This window comes from Alosa pseudoharengus, unplaced genomic scaffold, assembly GCF_046254945.1.
Source record: "Alosa pseudoharengus isolate Yale_2024_CS ecotype anadromous, Long Island Sound unplaced genomic scaffold, YU_APseudo_1.1 YU_APseudo_1.1_scf_20, whole genome shotgun sequence".
Lineage (NCBI taxonomy): Eukaryota > Metazoa > Chordata > Actinopteri > Clupeiformes > Clupeidae > Alosa > Alosa pseudoharengus.
Window position 1 is genome coordinate 10,850,772 of NW_027468664.1, and position 21,392 is coordinate 10,872,163.

Here is a 21,392-nt window from a genome sequence, read left to right on the forward strand (position 1 = left end):
CAAATGACAAGACGCTCGTGAAAGAAAGATGCAGCTTTCAAGTGATAAAAACGCAAATTCCCAAGTTCACATTAAAACTGTTGGACATGAAAGGCCACATGGACTACAAACAAACTACAATGTGACAACAAAAGTGATGAGCCCCTAACTGGGCAACTAGTGTAGCAAAATCTAGTTTCCCGCCTCTGATTCCATAGGAGTTAATACTGCCGTCATGCCGGTCGTAAACTCGGAGGACCCAACTTTAAAAATCCCGATCTCCGAAAAAAGAGTGTTCATGAGATCAGCTCAGAAAACAAATACAGGAAACGCATAAATAAGTTATTAGAACTTACTATGGTTGAGCAAAAAGGAAAATGTCTCGGGTGAGTGTTTCTGTAGTTTAAGGCTAGCTTTAGACGACAACGATCTGAACACAATCCGCAAAAGTGGCGTTGCGTTCCCACTTTTTATTTCGCGTTTAGACGAGCGTCTTTGGGTGGAAATCTGCATGCACACGGTGACGCAAAAGTGTGAAATTTGATGTAGTATGCATGTATGCCAGGTGGCTAGGTGGTAGGCCTACTGTGAAGCACTGCCATACAACAACACCAAGAGCGCGCGCATGCGTTGAAACTTCCTTCTACTTTTCTCCGTAGTAGCGCGAAATAGCCCACAGTCGAAAACCTAAGCTAAGGCAACTTGAATATCCGACTGATGGAAATAATCCGACATGTTTGTTGTTGTTTGGCTGTACTGCACATGGATATGACGTCAACACGTATGCGAGGATAGCCAGCGTGAGCAGCTCAGAGCACACTTTTGCGTTTTTAACCCTTTAGATGGGAACGCGACGGTGGAGCATCTTTAAGATTTCCACTCTGGAGGATGGGTTCATTTTTTTTGCGTTTTTAAGCCCCAAAAACGCTGTCGCTGTCTAAACGAAAGGCACATCTGATAAAATATTTTGTCGGTTTCACCCGGGAGCGTTATCGTGTAAAGCCGGTCTTAGGGGCCGTTTATACGAGAACGATTGCGAAGGAAGACGACAAAATATTTTATTATAAGTGCCTTTCGTTTACACGGCAACCCCGCCATCGGGGCTTGAAGACGCAAAAATCTTAAGACTCCTTCCAGAGTGTAGAGTTTTGAAGACGACCTGGGTTGCGTCTCCGTCTAAACGGCTAAACCAAAGATCCTTGATTACCTCTCTGGCTAAACTGTCAAATTAGAATGTCTGCGCGTGACGTACCGGGCTTCTATCACACCACCACCCAGCGGTCTAGAATGCATATCCAATCGAATATCACATACTCTTGCGTCTTCATATAAACAAAGATTTCCCCCTGAGAATGCTCGTCTAAACGCGAATAAAAAAAATGAAGACAAGACGCCACTTCTGCGTCTTCTCTTTTCATCGTCACCGTATAAACGTAGCCTTAGTTTAGTGATAAATTACCTTGCCTATTTGTAACAAGTGTCAGATTTGTCTCTTGTATTGTTGCAAGGGAGGCCGCTGTGGTTGAGAATATGATAGTGACGTCGAGTCGGACACCTCGGGGAACAAGACTTCCGCACAAGTCTCCGAGCAAAAAATCCGACCCAACTTTTTTTTTTCTCTCTGTCGGAGGTCCGAATTTCTGAATATTCGATGTGGCATGAAGGCGGAATAAGTCATTTAGAGACAGACGAGTCCAGGAAGTGACATCAAACACGTCAAAATATGTCATGCCGAAAATGAGATTCCAGAAGTAGGTACATCATTTACTTTACTCTTTATGGAAGATACAGCAGGGAAAACTTGTTTTCTTTTACAGTCTATGGAACAAAATGGTCGCAATAGGTATTACGATTTTGACCAGCTCACCTGGAGACTGAAGGCAGGATACATTCAGAAATCTATATCTCACTGAAAACAGCATAGATGGGTTTTTTTCCAAGTCTGTATGTGTGTGGAAGTAACAGACACACAAAATAACACCAAATCCCAGAAAAAAGTGATTTTTTTATAATATGGACACTTTAAGAAATTCATTCATTTTAATTTTGTCACAATTATAAATTTGCCTCACATTTAATGACAGGTGCTGAGGCTGGTCTAAGATTTGCGTAATCACCCTGCTGCGGTTCTTATGACTGAGGGATACCCAGTGGTCATAAGTTCTGATGATCCCACCCTGTTTGGGAACCCTGGACTCTCCTATGACTTCTACGAGGCCTTTGTTGGGATTGGAGGGATGAGTGCAAACTTGGGCACCAAGGCGGGATCACATCAGCCAGCAGCAAGCGGCAGCGGCAAACGTAACGCAATGCTCAGACCATAATAAGTGTTGTCTCGTTCCTAAGCAACATAAATGGTTTGTCAAATGAATACGCTCGCATTGCGCTTTGAAAGTTGAACCAAGTTCAACGCTCAGCTTGTTCAGCGTTACCACCGCTCCACTGCCGAACTATAGAGAATAATAGGAAACCTGCCGCTGGCTAATGTGATCCTGCCTAAAAGAACTTGCTGTGAATTCAATCAAGTAAGCACTTCAGAGTTTACCAGGTAGGCCTACAGCTTTTTGTCTCCAGAATTAAATAAGAAATTGTTGAACACATAGCAGGATAAATGGAACAAATTTATTCCTGACCAAAAAGATCTGTGAGCTTTAGCTTTTTTAGTCATGGAATGCAACATAAAACTCATTTTCAGCGCTCTGCCCAAGGGCCGAAAGGATAAATTGATGAAAATATGAGAGGAGAAGTGGGACAAAGTTGTTTCTGCTAATACTAAAATAGACTAATAGGTACAGTTTTGGAAAAAAAGTGGCAGGAGAATTGAGACTAAACTGATATGTGAAAATACAGGATTGACAGACTACTCTCCACACATGAACTTAAATTAGACTTGAACAGTAAATATAGTGTTTTGAATTAAGGACAACACTCAATAGTTATTTTACACTTAGTTTTCTAATCATCCCATGGACGTTTCAGGCCAGATGCCCTTCTTTAGCATGACTAATGATAAATGTGCTTTATTACACCTGTTTCCCCCTGACTCCTTATTCCTATGGGTTTCCTTTTCATATCATTTAGTAGGCTATGCAAAACTGTGTGAAACAGGAATGCGCTCAGAATCATACTCTAATGTGAAGTAATGGATTCCATTCTTGAGCTAATGTAGGTTTTCAACATCACCACTCAAATGAAAAATAAATGCAGCACTGTTTTTAAACTTAGGATAGGCTACGGATAGTGATTGTAAATTCAATACAACTCAAATTTACTTTATTGGTGAGCTCATGGCTTAACCCCAATTTTGGAGGTAATATCGTTCCTGAAATTTAAAATAGCCTAATTCTTTGTCAAAACTTCTCTGGGATGTCGTAGGACAATGTCCTCACTGTTTATTAACTCTGCCTATTCTTTTCTCTCTAACTATGTCCTAACAGGATCTGATGCGAGCAAACATTAGCGATACAATCCGTTTAATTACTTTGTTTTCAATTGGAGTGTCCTGACGGCAAAGGAAACAAAGCAACGTTTTGAGAGAACTTTCGTCGGACACCCCATGAAATAGGTTGCTTAGAACTTCAGCTTAGAACTTCTTATAACTCTAGAAACTTAAACAACTCCTCTATAGCAGTGAAAGAAAATAATGAAATTTACATCTAACCATAAAGATCTGAAATGATACTCTGCCAGAAGCTCTTTCAACGCAGAATACCTCAGGATCTTTGCAATGAGGAGACAGACTACACATAAAGATATTACATTACAGTTCATTTCAATTAAGTAATGTACACAGACAATTGTTACTTTTTCCAATTATGCAATATAAATAAAATGACTTAAGCATCATTTGCATTTGTAGCACAACTCAAACCTGGCATATCTCCTATGCTCTTGTCTTGACCAGAGATTGAGAGTGAATCTGTTTCTGAATTCTGTTTGTGTACAGTCACTCAAAAAAATCAATCTTTGCAACCGGAGTACAGGACAGCAGTTGTCTAAATACAGGTATGTTGAAATATGCTCTACAGGAATTCAAAACTCTTTGACCACATTTGTAATCCTCCAGTTCTGACCATTGCATTCCTGCATGACAAGTTCACTGTCCTTTACCTCCAAACATCTCTTTGACACTCTGTTCTGTATGGCAGACCCCTGCATGGTAAAGAAAACATATCCAAAACCAAATATTTGTTACAGCTTGTTCATGGCTGTCTCATGTATTCCATTTGAAACTAATACAGCTAATAAGAAATCAATCATGTTCAGGTTTATTGAGAGCCTCACCTGTTTGAAGTCCCAGTGCATATTAAGGCCTGTTTCTTTGGCCTTCTTGCATTCATGTAGTTGTGGCAATTCTTGCAAGCCTGGATCCACCAGACAACGGTTAGTTTGGTCCGTGTTGGACTGGATTTCTCCAATGTATATCTTGCCACTTGAGTGATAGTAGCAAGCCTGCAGCAAGATATATGTGAGATGGTGTTACAGGCCTCTTCATTGCATCTATATTAGCATATTAAAAAAATATGCTGATTTGGCAATTACCTGAGATGTGTAAGAATGACATTGGTATAAGATGGGGGTGTGTCCTGAGCCTTGATCCACACATGCATCTGTGTTCATGTCATTCTGCAACTGACATCAGAGACAAAGGTGGGGAATCCTTCACAATAGTCTTTCCAATAGTTTCTCTTTTAAAAACTAGATGTACCACTAAAACTAGATGTACTGTTACAAAATATGTTTGAAACTTTTGTGTATGCTTGTATGTGCATGCCTGTGTGTGTGCGCGCGTGTGTGCCTGTGTGTGCATGCGTGCGTGTGTGAGTGTGCGTGCCTGTGTGCGTGTTTGTGTGTGTGCGTGTGGATGTGTGTGCATGTGAGTGTGTCTGCATGTGTGTGTGTGTGTGTGTGTGTATGTCAATTTGTCTCCATCTCCTTATAGAGCCTGACCAATATGGGATTTTGAGGGCACATACCGATTTCCCGACATACCGTTTGAGTTTTTCAAAAACTGATAACTGATATATTGGCCGATAGTCATTTTTAACAAACACAATGTAAAAATGTTTTCCCATAACAAGGTTCTAATCAAGATGGGGCATTATGTATTTGAATAGGCCTAACTATCGAGTTTCCTAATAAAAGGCTCTTCATATACAGTAATTAGTTTTGTTGTATAGAATAGAAAGAATAGTAGGCTAAGAATAAAAGAGGTCTTTGTTCCGTACATTGCCACAAATTGTGAGCAGTTTATGCTTAATGACTCCGCCTTTATGCAACCAAAACATTTTACAAATATGATCAGTTACTTTACTTTAAGCCTTTGAAGCCTAAACTCTTCCTTAGTTGAAATGCAAGAAATTGAAGACTGAAACTAGGGTGTAGTGGGTGTTTGGGAATGAACGTTAGCTCAGATGCTCACATTTATTTTGTGTAGACTTTTTGTGGTCTTAATGCAACATTTTACAAAGCACTGACTGGGCCACCAAGGACTGTGAGTGCATGAGTCAACAGCAGAAAAAACTATTAAGCAAGCAGAAATGTCCCAGCCCGGTGTTTAGGATGCATCGTATACAGGTTATCTTTCAAGTGTATCTTCCATCAGCAAACCATCATGTTAGCGAACATTAGCATTGTGGCTAACTAACTTAGCTCCTGTCAGTATGATCAGAAAATAATGAGATGACAGTTGAAAGAGACAATTACAGTGCTGTTATCAATTTGCTTGGTATTACTTTTATGTTTTTACCAACAATCAAACTAGCCTCCATCACTCAACCAATGCTAACGGTAACATTATTTTACCTATGGATATAACATTTAGCTTGTGCAAGATTAAAGTACCTGCAGTAAAAACCAAGCATGTCCGATTAACATTCTCAGGTTTATTTCGGTTTCAAGAAGAAATGGGGATTACATTTCATGTGAAAATCATCCCCCTATTAGACATTCTCTGCCGTAAGCTATTATTTTCTCTGCCGTAAGCATTCATTTGTTCCTCTCTCAATCAAGATCATTAATGAGCAGCGATGAATGTATGACCATGCATTTTATTAATTGTATTTACCTCCCTGCTGAAAAAAACAGCCTGACCAGCTAAAGGTGGTTTGCTGGTTGACCAGCTTGTTAACCAGCTTGTTTGACCTGATGGTTGACCTGCTAGACCAGCAAAACTCTCACGAAAACATACCTTCAGCTGGTTTTCCCACCTTATGATGGTAATTCAGCTGGTTTTGCTTGTCATACCACCTCAAGCTGGTCATTTTAGCTGGTGTTGCTGGTCTATAATGCTGGTTTTACTGGCCATGCCAGCTTATGTTGGTCATTCTAGCAAACCAGCATGACCAGCTTGACAGGCTGGTCACCAGCATGACCATCTTGCACCAGCTGTATCCCACAAGACAGGCTGGTGACACCAGCATGACCAGCTTCCTCAGATGGTCACGCCAGCATATCCAGCTGGTGGCCCAACCAGCTACACCAGCAAAGACCAGCAAGAGCTGGAAGAAAACCAGCAAAGACCAGCTAAAACCAGCTACCAGCATAAGCTGGTTTCTAGCTGGTTTTTTCAGCAGGACTGTGACTGTATGCAGTGGTTAAAGTGGGATTTGGCAGGTGGGGGAACCCTAAAATCCAGTGTTGGTGCAACGGGGGAAAATGACTCACCATTGGACAACAAATTAAGTATTGTGGTGTACTGTAGCAATACTTTTTGGACAAGAATGAATATCTTCTTGGTCATCTCTGTACACACGAAAAATCAACTCATTATTTATTTTAACAATATCATTGGTATGAAAGAATATTTATTATTAATTTATCTCAGGTGGCAGAACTGCGTTCCTCCCCACTTTAACCCCTGACTGTACAGTATGTATGTATGTATGGTTATGAATGGAGGAATGACTGCATATTTATATGCATATTTGAATGTATGGATATTTATGAATGATTAAATGAATGTTCATGTATGACTGAATGCATGGATTCTTATGGAAGTAGGAATGAGTGTCTGTAAGGTATGTATGGAAGAACAAGTATAGAGAAATGGTAATTTTGCAATTTGCACAGCTCCTTGAGTACTTTTGAGCCCAAATGTTTACTGTACATTGTCTTGTAACTGTTTTAACCCTGTGCTTGTTTTGTGTCTCTGTTGTAACTCTTACAGCAATTTCTCTCAGCGTCCAAAACAAATTTCTCCTTGGGGAGACAAATAAAGATATTTTGACTTTGACTTTGATTCTTGTGTTGTCCTCAGGGATTAAAGTGAAAAAAAATAGTTTGACTGAACTTTTTTCAGGCCATAAGTCATACGTTCTTCATATCTACCTATAGAGATAGCACCCCTTTTGCGGTCGCGACCTATTGGTTTTTAATGTACAAAAAGATGCAAACAGCAAAGTAAAGGCAGTATTCGCCTTATTCACACAGCGGCCATTGTTTAAACCAAAACGAGGCTACAGGGTACACTTACTATATAATTAATGCCACCTACAGGCAGTGTTGGGCAAGTTACTTCAAAATCGTCAAAGTAATTTGTTACATTATAATATTACTGTCTCTGAATTGTAAGGCATTACATTACTATTGTATTACTTTTAAGTTACTTTTACCAAAATATCTAGAAATATGGATTTGGAATTCTAAATGCAGTTTATTATGCTCAATGCAGCTCATTGCACTTCTAATGGAGGGCGATGTGGTATAACATAATGACTAAGCTAGGCTTAAGGCTAACAACAGTAGAATAGGCGCAGTGATGGCTCATGATGCAATACAAGGAACAATCATAGCCAGAATTTTGTTAAAAGCAGACAAAAGGTCGAAGTCTGGTCAATTGTGATAGAAATGCTGTAACTTTAGGCTTAGGCCTACTCATTAAAATCAACAGAGAGCCCACTACCTGTATATTGTAACCCAAAACTTGTCAAGACAGGCTACACAGTGCCGCTGCTGGCCATTTTGGTGCCCTAACTGGTGAAATACAGTATTAACCCAAGTATGTCATCACAGGGCTCTCAAGTTTTGAGGACAGGCAAGACACACTGGCATGGGAGTCGAGCGCTCTAACCACTGAGCTAAAAGCCCAGGCTTCCAACTCAGCGGTTAGAAGCGTTCTTAAGGTTAGGGGTGTGAGGATTTACACGCGCAACTAGCATCATCAGCTAGCATACACCAGCCCCAGGTCAGTTACCAGTTGATCCAATATTTGTTGTGCAGAAATATAGCCCGTCTTATACACACCAATTGAATTTAAATAGAAATTGTAAAGATTTGTATTTTTTTTTAATTATTCCATATTTAGTGTAGTCATATCAGAACCTGAAGTAGCCTACAATCCAAATGCAAGCATGAAACTTCAGAGTATTACCTTTCATTTGAGGCCAATATTATGCTTATGTGGGGTTCAGTAAGCATTTGATTGCCAGTATGCATTTTGGATAACCCAAAGTCCTATGGGGAGTTTTCATAGGGCATTTTACCAAATGCATGAGCATACCGTGGCAAATAATGGTCTAAAGTACTCATGTTGTCATTCTATATTGATCTACTTTTGCACACAGCATGACAAGACCTAATGCTAGGACTCAAGTCATATCAAGTCAAGACCTAGAGGACTGAAATGTGGTCAGTTCAAAGGTGCTTGTTATCCGGTAGAAAAAGAAAAGAATAATCTAGCCTTTGTAACTTTGTGTCAGTACATCACACAGTTATTCTAATTGTTTTCCAACAGTGCCTCAGCTTTCCAAAAGAGAGCAGGCATTTGATTATTGGCTAAAGTATATAGGAGCAATGCCCTCCTAAGTCAAAATGGGGGCAAAAGTATAAAGTATAATTGCTCAGATTTGCAAAAGAAAAGATTTGACACATGGCACTAACAATTCAATAATGGGCCTTTTCACCACCTCTGAGCATCCACTAACCTGGACCTTTTAGGGGGCTTTCCTCTCAGGGTGAATGAGAGGATGCTTAATTGCTTTTTACCCGACATTTTTGAATACAGATGCAATGATTAATGCATCCATGGCCAGGATATAATTATATAATATGACATGATTTTAAAAGTGACCTATAACAATAGGCTATGCAATAAGCTACTATTCAAACGAACACTTAAATTATATTGTTCTTAAACAACGAGTAGGAAAACTATAGTAACTAATGAGAGATTGAAATGAATGAAGTTATTACCTAATTATCCTGTTCTCTTCCACCTACAGTTGCTTCTCTTCCAACTTCACCTCGTTTACCACCTCCGCTATTCATTCACCGAAGGCCGAGACTGCTCACGAAACTGAAACTCAGAGTTCGCCCGGCAACAAAACAAAACTATTTCCTAATTGGTTGAGAAATCCTATTTTCTGATTGGCCGATAGGTTAGTAACTGAACAGCAGCTCTCTGAGCTGAATGAGCGCACAGACAGCAACGTTGTGTGACACGTTTGTAAAATATAGCTCTTAGAAATTTCTGTGCGGGCAAGTTAATAATTTCTCGGAGTGAGAAATGCCATGTGTGGCGTGTGAGCGTGTGAAGTCATTGAAATGCGTGTGTCTCACGCTCAATGCGTGAGACTTGAGAGGTCTGACGTTATATGGCGACAGAAATCAACTATCAAACAAGCCACTTTGATTTTTTGCTGTTTTCATTAATACAAAAGATGGGTGACCCCCCCCCCCCTCCTTGACAAAACAAGTTAGGTGACCCTCCCCTCAACAAAGAATAAAAAGACATGACCCTCCCCTATTTTCCTCCGGTGACCCCGTTTATAAATAACGAACGGTCCCTAATATGCAAGGTTCTGGTAGGCATACTGGTTATGGTTTTGTGCTATAAATTAATAATATTTTATAGCAAAGTTTTAAGTTGACTATTTTGATTGCATGGTTATTTTTTGTCAACATACACTCACAACCTACTGTCGTTAAAAGTGAGGCCTAAAGCAAAATAGGCTACAAGGCTGTCTGTGCGTCACAAACACGACTGACCCCCTTACTAAACAGTTCGCGATGATGACAATATTATTATTATTTTATGTTAACACGCTCAGTCAAAACCTTCCGTTGCAAATTGTGAAAAACATTGTTGTACATGTCATAACAGACGGGATAATACATTGCATACGGTTTATATTGCGTCGCTTTACACATAATGTTAGTTGCATTGATTAAAAACTGTAACAATAATAGTAGCCTACATGGGGTGGCATAGGTTCATAGGTGACACCCAAAATGAATGACCTCCCCTGACAAGAGTTCGCGATAGTAAGAAATTGTCTACATTGATGCACGGAAAGAACACAGCCTACGCTTCTTCTCCGAATTCGCACATAGAGCTCACAATATCATATCCAAAAAAGTTAAACGGATTTGCCAACCTCATCAGCTGTCTCGATTGTGTCACTATAATCCAACTTTTAGACCGTTATTAGTCCTCCATATGTGTTCTTTTTTTTTTTAAGCAAACGCCCCAGGCCAACGAGACAAGCGTGTAGCTACAACATAAACAAAGCGGAACTCATGGCTGAGGTAGGCTAGGCTATCTTCTTGAGCCGTCACTGATTGAGACACAGAAAGTTCTCAAGAACACTATTAGGTCTTTAAACATTTATCATCACACACATTAATTCATCGGACCTAATATTTGTAGTTGCCTTAAAAAAAGGAAAAGAAAAGGTGATAGCCGCCCCCCCCCCCCTATTTTTTTTTTTCTCATCGGATCTGCATCGATCTCAAATATGACATTTCTAAAATCAAATTGACGGAAATCCGTCCTACGACGGAGAACTTTAATCCTTGGGACCATTAAACCATACAATGATCCAAAACATACAGCCAATCAAGGCAAGAAATGCTTAACAGAGAACAATGTCAACATTTTAGAGTGACCCAGCCAGAGTCCAGACCTCAATCAGTCAAAAAAGTTAGCACAAGGCCAAAGTGATGGCAAATAATCATTCCTGCCTCAAAACCCAGATTGCTGCTAAAAAGGTGCGGTCTACAATCATTGTGGAGACATGGAGAGGCTTGGTATTATAAGAACCATTTCGAGCGCTTTGATGGCAAATAAAGATGTTTCCATTGATTATTTAAAAAGGGTATGAATCATTTTGGACATGCCATTTTTCATAAAAATTAAAAAAAAAGAGATAAGAACGATTATTTCTTTGATTCCATGTTTCTACCACATTGTCTTACAACCTTTTGGCATGTGGCAGTGTAATTTTCAGTCAGAAGAAACATATTGGTCAATAGAAAATCAACATCACATCAATATTATAATATAATATCAATACAATAATATATGTACAGGCATTGCTAATACCGATATCCAATTAAACAATTGTTTTATGGGGGGAAAATCAAACCAGAAGGAAGGAGGTGATCAAAGTCACCTAAAAGAAAAACACATGGCCACCAACTGCATGCTCGTCATTTATTAGGGAAGAATCAATGATGCTGCTTGTTCATAACATCATAACACCTCACATCACATCACAATCACTCAGGTCAGGAACATTTCTACTAGATGTCACTAGATGGAGCTGTCACACTTCAAAGCAAATCATGATTAATATGTCTGCTTACATGTGAACAAACTAAGGTGCATGAAGGATACAGTGGATATTCTAAATGTCCACCTCCACCTTTCTAACTGGTAGCCTCGTTAGGAATATAGGTTGGCTTTTATATAGATTTATTCAGATTTAGTCCTTATATTAAAAACAAAAGAGAATAGATCAAAAGGAATGATCCACACTCAATGTGTACGAAGTGGATTCAAAAGGTAATCCAAGGAGATTCATTTTTTGTACAAGCACTTTGCAATGGGTAAAATGTTCTAATCGAAACTAAAGGTGCGTAGGTCAAAACAATGACCCGCACTCAGTGGTTTTATTCAGACGATGGGTAACAAATGAAGACAGAATTATGTTACAAAGGTGCGTAGACCCCTTTAAGTGATCTGCACTCAATGTTATAATTCAGCATGGTCTACCAGGTTACCAACTGACCTGATGTTTTTGGTCTTTAAAGGATGGGCACTTTTTAATTTGGGAGCTGAGGTGTGACAGGAGGTTACTCAACCTCAGCTGTGTGATAGCACTGTCATTTCCTGACCACACACACACACACACACACACACACAAATCAAGCATCATCCTTGACCCTGTAGCCAGTAGGCCTAATGAAGGGCTTCAGTTTGAGGGTGAGGGGTAACTTAGGTGTGAAGTTGCCAATACCTCCTGGGCCCTTAGCGTCAAGAATGTAAGGATACACACGAGAAGGATGAGCAAATGAATACCACCTTACCACCCTCAAAACGGTTGCCTCTCAGTTGAGGCGGGGCCAGACTTGGTTAAGATCCAGGTCTGAAGTAAGGGCAGTGGCATCCATGGGGGAGGGGATGATAATATGGGCTGACTTTGGTTTGGCCACTTTGCACCTGCTGCTACCACTGCTAGGGACCTTGATTGCTCCCTCCGCTGCATACTTCCAGGTCATCGCACCTGGTACAGATTGATGCTCCGGAGAAGCCAGCTTGTCTCTCCCGGGGCTCTGCATATTGGTCTTTCCAGAGCCCTGCTTGTAGGTCTTCTTGGCGGAGTGTTGCTTGTCATAGCTCGTCTGCTCCGCAGCTGCTGACTGGGGAGGGCTGTTGACCTCAACTGTCTTCCTGGAGGTACGGATCCTTGTGCGGCACCTGTTTTGGGCCTCCGTAAACCAATCATGCTGAAGGGCCTCATCCGGAGTCATGCGCTTAGTTGGGTCCCAGCTGCATAAGGTAGTGAAATGTCAAAGAATTCATATGTGAGCATAATTAGAAACAATTACAAATGCCACCATATCCCTCTCAGCCTACCCTATGTCTGCCCTGTGTTGCCCTATGTTTACCATGTCTCATTTTGGATTCTATGTTTTGTACTGCACTGATACATACGCAAGGCAGCCCCTGATGAAGTCCAAAAAGAGTGGATCAGAGGTCTTCAGAATGCTGGCCAGATCTTTGGAGCCAGTTTTTCTGGTCTTGCCCTTGCTATTGGTGTAGGGCCTTGGTTTGCCAGTAGGCTCTGGGGGAGAAAAGGCTCATAGTTTACATGGGGACAAACTCTCATGGGGCCATCTTCTCCTCAGGTCATGTCCTGTAGCATGACTGCACCTGATATCAGGAACTCACCAAAAAACTTTTTTGTCCTAGAAGCAGTCTGAAGCATCTCCTCCGGAGGCACTCCCAGCACCTGAGACACAAACACACCTCAAAGATCATGACATGCAACTGCAGCACTCATTTACAAAACGGAGAACCTGTGTTAGATACACGGAACAATTGCTGTTAGACAGTACCTCCATGATGAGGGCAAGCTGGTCCTTCTCATTCTCTCCAGGAAAGAGTGGCACGCCGGTGTACAGCTCCGCAATGATGCAGCCAAGGCTCCACATATCAATCTCTATGCCATAGCTGCAGCCCAGAATGATCTCAGGGGAGCGGTAGAAGCGGCTCTGGATGTAAGAGTACACTGCGGACAAGAAGGCCCAGAGGTAAGTGGTGAGATGAGAGGGAGACTAGACTGTGGGGATGATGAAGAGGACGAACAGGGAAGGGCTGTGTCTCACACACCTCTCTCATGATCGAAGCAACTAGATCCAAAATCGATCACTTTGATGTTCTGCGAGCCGTTCTGGGTGACAACGATGTTCTCCTGCAACAAACACCATCAACTCAGCATTGAGATCATGAACAGTAATGGCAGGACATTCTTCATCATACAAACATTCCACTGGATTTTTCAAGCAGATGGATGGAGAGGAATGATAACATACCGGCTTTAGGTCACAGTGGATTATCTTCTCATGATGAAGCACCTGCAGGCACTTAAGGATGGAGTGAGTGAAGCGACGCACTGTGGCTTGGCTGAAGCCCTTATAGCGGTTCTTCTTTATAGTCTCATAGAGGTTATCCCTGAAATCATGAAAAAAAGTAGTGACTCTTTAGATGTACAGTATATAGTCACATTGCATGTGCTAAGTGCTCCAATAAAACAACAATAACATATCAGCAATATCCATTTAGCCAATGTATTTTGGTTTTCCTCTAGGCCACTAAAGCTAAGTGTTTTAAAAAAATAATTACATTACAGTAATCAAGTGCCAATTCTGGCATACATTTTGCCATTGATTATTTGACCTCATTCTGGAGGCTCTAATCATCTTCGGTCACCATCTTTCTCACATGTGGTAAATGAGAAGTTCTCTTAGATAATAATAATAATAATAATAGTTTATTTTATATAATGCCTTTCTCAAACCCAAGGTCACTTAACATACTAGAAGGAAAGCATAACAACAGACAATACAAACAAACAATAACAATACAAGAAGACAAGCTATGTGTGTGGAGCTATGTGTTGGGTGTAGAGGAGAAGTGAGATGTGCCTTGAAGAAGGGAAGAGATGGACAGTCACAAAGAGGTTGGGGGAGGGAGTTCCAGAGTTTGGGGGCCAAGGCACTGAAGGACCTGCCACCCAGGGTGGAGAGTCTGGTGCGGTGGATAACTAGGAGGTTTTGGTCAGAGGATCTGAGTGAGCGGGAGGGAGTGTAAGGGGTCAAGAAGTCGCAGATGTAGGAGGGAGCAAGGTTGTGGAGGGCTTTGAAGGCGAGTAGTAGTACTTTGTATTTAATCTAGGACGGAGCTTGTAGCCAGTGGAGTTGATGGAGAATGGGGGATGATGTGTGAGGATCGTTTGGTATGGGTGAGGAGCCTGGCTGCAGAGTTTTGAATGTATTGCAATCTTTGAAGGGATTTAGTGGGGAGACCAAGGAAAAGTGAGTTGCAGTAATCTAGATGGGACATGATGAAGGAATAGACCAAAGTCTGTGCATCACTAACAGAGAGGAAGGAGCGTAGGCGGGCAATGTTGCGGAGGTGAAAGAAGGCAGTCTTAGTGAGTGATTTGATATGAAGATCAAAGCTGAGGGTGGAGTCAAGTTGAATGCCAAGGTTTTTGACAATCGGGGTGGAGTGGACAGGTGAACCATCGATGTTAAGAGTGAGACTGTGAGGTTTGGAGAGCATGCTTTTAGGGCCAATCAGTTGAATTTCTGTTTTATCTGTGTTGAGTTTGAGAAGATTGTTTTGCATCCATGGTTTTAAGTCAGAAAGGCAGTCAGTGAGGGAGCGTGGTGGGGGGTCAGAGGGAGAGGGAGTGGTAAGATAGAGTTGAATGTGATCTGCCTAACAGTGTACATTAAGACAGTGGCTGTGAATAATCTGGCCAAGAGGGAGGATGTATTGAGGAAGAGGAGGGGCCCAAGAACAGAACCCTGGGGGACACCACAAGTGACGGGGGACTTAGACTGATGTGGACCAAGTGTGACAAACTGCTTTTTGTTGGTGAGGTATATGAAACCAATTGAGGGCTGTGCCAGAAACACCAATAGCAGACAGACGGGAGATTAAAACATTGTGGTTGATGGTATCAAAGGCAGCACTAAGGTCAAGGAGGATCAGAATGTTAAGTAAACCAGAGTCAGCAGACAGGAGGAGGTCGTTAACTATGCATAGTAGGACAGTCTCTGTGCTGTGACATGAGATGGAAGAGGGTCATACAGGTTGTGGTGGTTGAGAAAGGTGTGTAGTTGTGAGGCCACCACCCTTTCCAGTAGGGAGGTTGGAGATAAGGCGGTAGTTTAACAGTGATGTTGGGTCGGAATCAGGCTTTTTGAGAATGGGTGTAACTGCAGCAGTCTTGAGGGCAGCAGGCACAACACCAGAGTTGAGGCAAGTATTTACAATCAGTGGAATGGGTTCAGATAGGGATGTGGCACAGGCTTTAAGTAGAGGGGTGGGGGCAGGGTCGAGCTGATATGATGAGGAGTTGGACTTGTCAGTGATAGTGAGGGAGTAAATAGTGATGTCAGTGATAGTGAGGGAGTCAATAGTGGTGAAATGGGAGAGCTGAGCTTAGATGCATTTCCCAACCGACCACTAGCCTTACCCCTGGAGCTCAAAGGTGATGCATAAGTGATCACGGAATGTAAAGTGCTCCTTCATGTGGATGATATTGAAACGGTTGTTCCGATCTTTCTTGCGCAACAGTTCCAAGATCTTGAGCTCCATCAGGGCTTGGTGCTTGAATCTGTGCCCAAAGCACACGAATTAATAACATAATAGAAATATGTATTTAACTATAGAAAGTATACGTTCATGGAGTCTTTTTACCTTCTTTTGTTGTGAAGAATCTTAAGAGCAACCAGTTCTTTGGTCTTATGATCCATACATTTCAGGACTTGGCCAAATGATCCCTTTCCAATTACCTCCAGAACTTCATAGCGGTATTGAAGGTGATCATGCAAAACCTTGAATATCCATAAAGAAACAAAAAGCATGACAATGCACACTTAAGTATTCGGTTATTAAGTCATGATTCAATAATAGGCTGATAATTCTCTTTCAGAGCCGCTTGTTTTTCTCCATAGACAGTAAAATAAAAAAAAATTCCGCTATTCAGAGTAGCCTTTAAGAAAATTGTCGAAAAAAACGTTTTTGAGAGAAAAGGCTGTTGGGCCCATGACGTCGGACTTAAAGGAATTATCCGGAGTAAAATGCACTTTAGATCAATTTACGGATGATTGGGAGTACACACGTTGAGTTGACATCAAAATCATCTTGCCATCTTTGCCATCTTTAGGGGAAAATCCGTAGGAGTCGATTGCCAAGATTGGGAGTAACACGCTCTGGAAATTCACAATTTCGTCGCCTTTTAAAAAAAAAAAAAAAAATAGTCCAGTATTTCTTTTGAAATCGAAATGAAGTTGTATGGACTGGACTATGTTTTTTTTTAAACGGCGACGAAATTGTGAATTTCGGCAATCGACTCCTACGGACTTTCCCCTAAAGATGGCAGCAAAGATGGCAACATTTCCGGAAAGGTACTGGCTTGATGAAATTCATTCTGGACTCTCTATCCGACCACATAAAGACCTCGAGATACTTCGGTTTGGCTTTAGGGACCCTCTACTCACTACCACGTAAGTGTAATGTTGTTTGTAACTGTAGAAGAGATATAAAAATAGCGTTTTTTAGCGGCGAAATAATATGCCCTTCTCACTTCCACGCTAACGAGTTTTGACTAAAAACGGTAAAATCGAACTTTCTCAAAACACATCCGAATGACATGATTTTGATGTCAACTCAACATATGTACTCCCAATCATCCGTAAATTGATCTAAAGTGCATTTTACTCCGGATAATTCCTTTAACAACCGAATACGTGTACACCTCATAAGGAATGATACAATAATGCCTATGACATCTACACTGTTCTAAGGACAGGATACCTTGATGTACGCGCCATTCTCATCATCAAAGCCATTGTTTTGAGGAGCCCCTTCAACTGCTTCGATCTTCTGGGCATCGAGACCAAGGTAGTATATATCCGGAAAGTTAATGATCTCTTCCTGCTCAAACTCTGACAGCTTATCCCTGAATATTTTCAGTGCCTCTGTGAAAAAACATTTAACAAATAAAACATCAGTCGACAGCGAGACTCAGTCTTCACAGAGATATCTGCTGTCTTTTATCACCCAATGCACTTGAATTTCTCTGTACCTCTTGGTGTTAGGGGCAATGACTTTGCTCCATTGTAGGGACTTGTACTTTTCCTGTTGTTGATGCATTCTGGAAGATTCTCCACTGTGGACCTGAATTTCGAGGTCCGAGGCCTATCGTCCTGTTTAATGGCAGATTCAGATTCAGTCAAACGCAGTTCCACTTGGGCTTACCTGTCTGTCTATAATGAAAGCACTTAAGTAATGGACAGTCCTACAGCTTACAGCGCTGGGTGGTGGGATCACAGGGGGAGTATTGTGGATAACAGGAGCAATACGGGGCAGGATGTCCTTATGGCTGCTGGTCTTCTGGGGGTTACGACACACTGGCTTATTCTCCAGATGAGGAAATGTGCCAAGGAGGTGCTGAGGGGAAGAGACAGAGATGCAGATGAAATGTGAAACGGGAGACAACTTTCCTGCAGTATGTGTACACTCCTGTGGTGTACAGGCGCAGGGAACAGAGTGGCAAGACAAAGGACGGTTTGAAGCATCTAGTCTGCTTATCCAGCTGACTGGCACCCAGGTGTGCCACAGGCACTAACTAGACCTCCTGAGAGGCAGGTAGGGTTACCTGGAGTGAGAAAGGGATAGGGACAAAGGCAGAGAGGTCCAGCACTGACAGGTGCCGTCATCTGCTGCCAGCACACCCTCAGTAAGGGGCCTTAGCCTTGGCAAGCCTGCCTCATTATCAACACTAGTCGGCTCGATGAGGCCACAGTGTCACCCCCAATGCCCTCAATTTCTGCTCACTTGGGTGTACCCTCATACAGTCAAAACTGTGGTACGGCTCCAATGCTGGACTTTTTGCTTTACATATACATAATAGCCATTGACTTCATATATGCCATATAACAAACAGAGCAAAGTGGTCAATAGGTTTTACCCTCACGACACGGGTAATTTGCTTTACATTTTATTTATTAAACTACTGTGTAACAGTCTGCAAATGTCCCCTATATGTGTGTGTGTGTGTGTGTGTGTGTGTGTGTGTGTGTGTGTGTGTGTGTGAGGTGGTAAGGGGTGGTTTTGGTTGGGTCATGGGCAGAGACACCAGTTCTCAGGTAAATTCCTACTCTCCTACTCACAGGGGTCGCCCACCCCCCAACTGCACACACTAGGAGAGTGCATCTCAGGGGACACTCTGTGAGGATGGAATGAGAAAGGCCATACCTGCTGGTAGGGTCTACCAGATAGCATACGTATACCAGATTTCTGGGGTTTGCTCGATCGAAGCCGTTCCCCAGATGTAACATGCAAGCCAGTCACCGAAGTCCCAGTGTGGGGTTTGGGACCAGGGGGGCACTCATCCGGCTGTAAAAAATAATAAAAAATAAGGGGGCATACACACACAAGCACATTTAATTTTCACATCATCGTACACTTTCCTAAAACACAGACTTCAATATCTATCATCCTTACAACTGAGAGTTTTAGGTTATCCAACAATAAACTTTTTGGCTTATGTGGCTAGCTAAATATCACAAATCCAGAACGAATCTACAAAGCATGAGTGATCAAATGAACGTCAAAATAGAGGAAAAAAGACCCAACACAATGATGATATAAAGAACAGTAGGCCTATAATAAACAGTAATCGAATTGCATCACCTTAATAATATCAGGAAACATGTCCTCACAAATCCTCAATGGACTCGAGTTCTCCCAATTCAATATCTACATCACATCGAATTAACGGTTCTTTCAAGTAGGCTACAGCGTGTTTTCAATCAGAAACAATGAATCCATGTAGATCGGACATGGCAATGACAGAAAGGTCCATTCGTTTTGACGTGTTTTCGAAGACGCACCTGTTCGGGACTTATTACTTAGGCTACATAGCCTACTTATTCTGTCGCAAATAAGATAGGCTACAGAATTATTTGTCAACTCTGCGAAGTAGGCATAAGCTTACAGCTTCTTGTGGTAGGTGGCACATCACGAAAACAACAAAAACCTCGTAGAACTGACTTCATGCTTTACACGAGTCTCTTTAGTCCAGGCAAAACTCGTGTAATCCATTATGCGATCTTAATGATCTGCTGATAGCGCAGCTACAACAGACCGACACACTGTGACCACAGCGCACGTCACGTGGAGCTGGACACGAGCGCATGTCGTTTATAACCAGATCCTGTTTTAAACGACATAATTTGGGGTCTGAGAATCCGTTTTTATCAGAGATCCGCTCTGATAAAAAATATAAAGATGGGTAATCCGCAGAAAATACACAAAGAATGTATTTACAGCTACCACATAGAAACTATAATTTATATTATCAAGAATTACTCCCGTTACGACTCACATTACATTTCAAGGAAGTAGCCTACCTACTCAGGGAATTGCAAAATCACCCCACAGAATAAGACATGAGTGAATTCACCATGGCAAAAACTCAACTACGGCTAAATGCAAATGCTAAGTCTATGTGCACTGTTCAACTTTTCTTATAATGTATAGTCAGTGACTTGTGCATTAAAAGGTAAGCAAGACATGCTTTGATTTTTATTAAAATAAAGGAATTTAACTGTTTTCTACACACTCAATCACAGTAGGGGTGCTTTCTGTTCACCCTCCATTTGTGCCCATTTCACTCTGACTTTCTTATTCACTTTGATGCTCTTGCAGAGCACTTGGCAGTGCAGTGAAGTGGCATCTTCTTGAGGCCATAACACTAGAACCGTATGCAGGTGAATAATCATATAACAAAAAATAGAAGACATCCTCAGACTTGCCATTGTGTGGTGCCATCTTGTGCTGATGGCTGATCATATAAACACTAGTTACAACTCAGAATGTAAGTTTTCGTAGTTATCTATCTGGAGAGTAGGCTATTGTGGCAATCCTTACTTTAAAAAAATCGTGGGAGTTAAGAGAGGAGGTTTCCCAGGCCAGGGACTACCCAGACCGGCTTAATCCCACTCAAAATGAATCCCACAGCACATTTGTTTGTTGCAAGTGCAGTGAGGACTAGTCACAGGTTATAAGAACTATAAGCAGAAAGAACCGAGCTGAAGGCGACACGTCACTAAGATCAAAGGGGGAAGCCGGCATATTGGTTAAGCGGTCATTTATTACAATGCATGATGCATGGGTACAGCTTGGGTACCAAACACATTTGCCCTGAAAGACCATTTTAATATTCATTCCAAAACATCAAGCAAGAAAGCATTTAGCCCCTTTGCTAGGTACTGATTAGCCATTACAGTACATTTTGGTTTGCCATTAAAACTTACCCCATCCACAGACTCTTTGCTCACAGTGGACCTTGCCTTAGTTGAGCTGTGTAGCTCAGTCCAGGGAGCCATTTCACCTAGAACTATAGTGACTCTGAGGAGGGTTACAGGGGCTGCCAGTTCACACTCTGCTGGTGTTGGCCTTCCCTCTGCTGATAGCTGTGCCTGAGTGTGGGATCAGAATCAGTAGCAACTTGACTGACCTGAAATACACTCCATCCTTTGGGAATATTACACTGGTGGTGATAAACCGGAGGATGGCCAGGTGAAAGACAGGCACCCAGAGTGTCTTTTGAGCTCTACTGCCACAGCTGTGGGCAAAAAGCACCCAAATGATGAGGCACAGATCTTAGAAGTGGGTAAGATCCTATGATATTGGCCCTTAGGCGAGACATGCAGAAGTAATGGATCAGAAAGAAGATATTTTAGTCCCACAAGCACAGCAGGTGTCTCCCATGTCACTCGAACAGGCCAGTCGAACCCCATCGCCCACTCATCGAACAAGCAAATGCCCTGCAAGCTGTCCAACACCATGTACAGCATTTTGGCTTAACAAGCGACTTCTGGCCCAA

General features: G+C 41.8%; 1 protein-coding gene and 1 long non-coding RNA gene across 2 annotated transcripts; both read right to left on the reverse strand.

Annotated features, from left to right (window-relative positions):
* Window positions 1-3,871: 3,871 nt before the first annotated feature.
* Window positions 3,872-4,596, reverse strand: LOC143136598 (uncharacterized). The gene is made up of 3 exons (XR_012989361.1): window positions 4,522-4,596; window positions 4,264-4,431; window positions 3,872-4,131 (listed from the first exon to the last, which is right to left on the reverse strand). It is a non-coding gene; the product is annotated as an uncharacterized LOC143136598 (long non-coding RNA).
* A 6,789-nt stretch (window positions 4,597-11,385) lies between these two features.
* On the reverse strand, window positions 11,386-19,600 carry LOC143136074 (dual specificity tyrosine-phosphorylation-regulated kinase 4-like). Its single transcript, XM_076296554.1, has 13 exons — window positions 19,196-19,600; window positions 18,758-18,898; window positions 17,810-17,950; window positions 17,586-17,706; window positions 17,315-17,478; window positions 16,196-16,332; window positions 15,972-16,112; window positions 13,798-13,936; window positions 13,595-13,676; window positions 13,321-13,493; window positions 13,154-13,214; window positions 12,917-13,046; window positions 11,386-12,751 (listed from the first exon to the last, which is right to left on the reverse strand). Exons 1-13 carry the CDS (start codon window positions 19,214-19,216, stop codon window positions 12,310-12,312), a joined length of 1,893 nt encoding a protein of 630 aa, XP_076152669.1. The 5' UTR covers window positions 19,217-19,600; the 3' UTR covers window positions 11,386-12,309.
* Window positions 19,601-21,392: the final 1,792 nt, after the last annotated feature.

Coding starts and splice junctions, on each gene's coding strand:
- LOC143136074 (XM_076296554.1), bottom strand. CDS start 19,216: ATGTTTCCTGATATTATTAAG. Junction 17,479..17,585: donor ATTGCCCCTAACACCAAGAG/GTACAGAGAAAT, acceptor GTTTTTTCACAG/AGGCACTGAAAATATTCAGG. Junction 13,215..13,320: donor AGCTTGCCCTCATCATGGAG/GTACTGTCTAAC, acceptor TTTGTGTCTCAG/GTGCTGGGAGTGCCTCCGGA.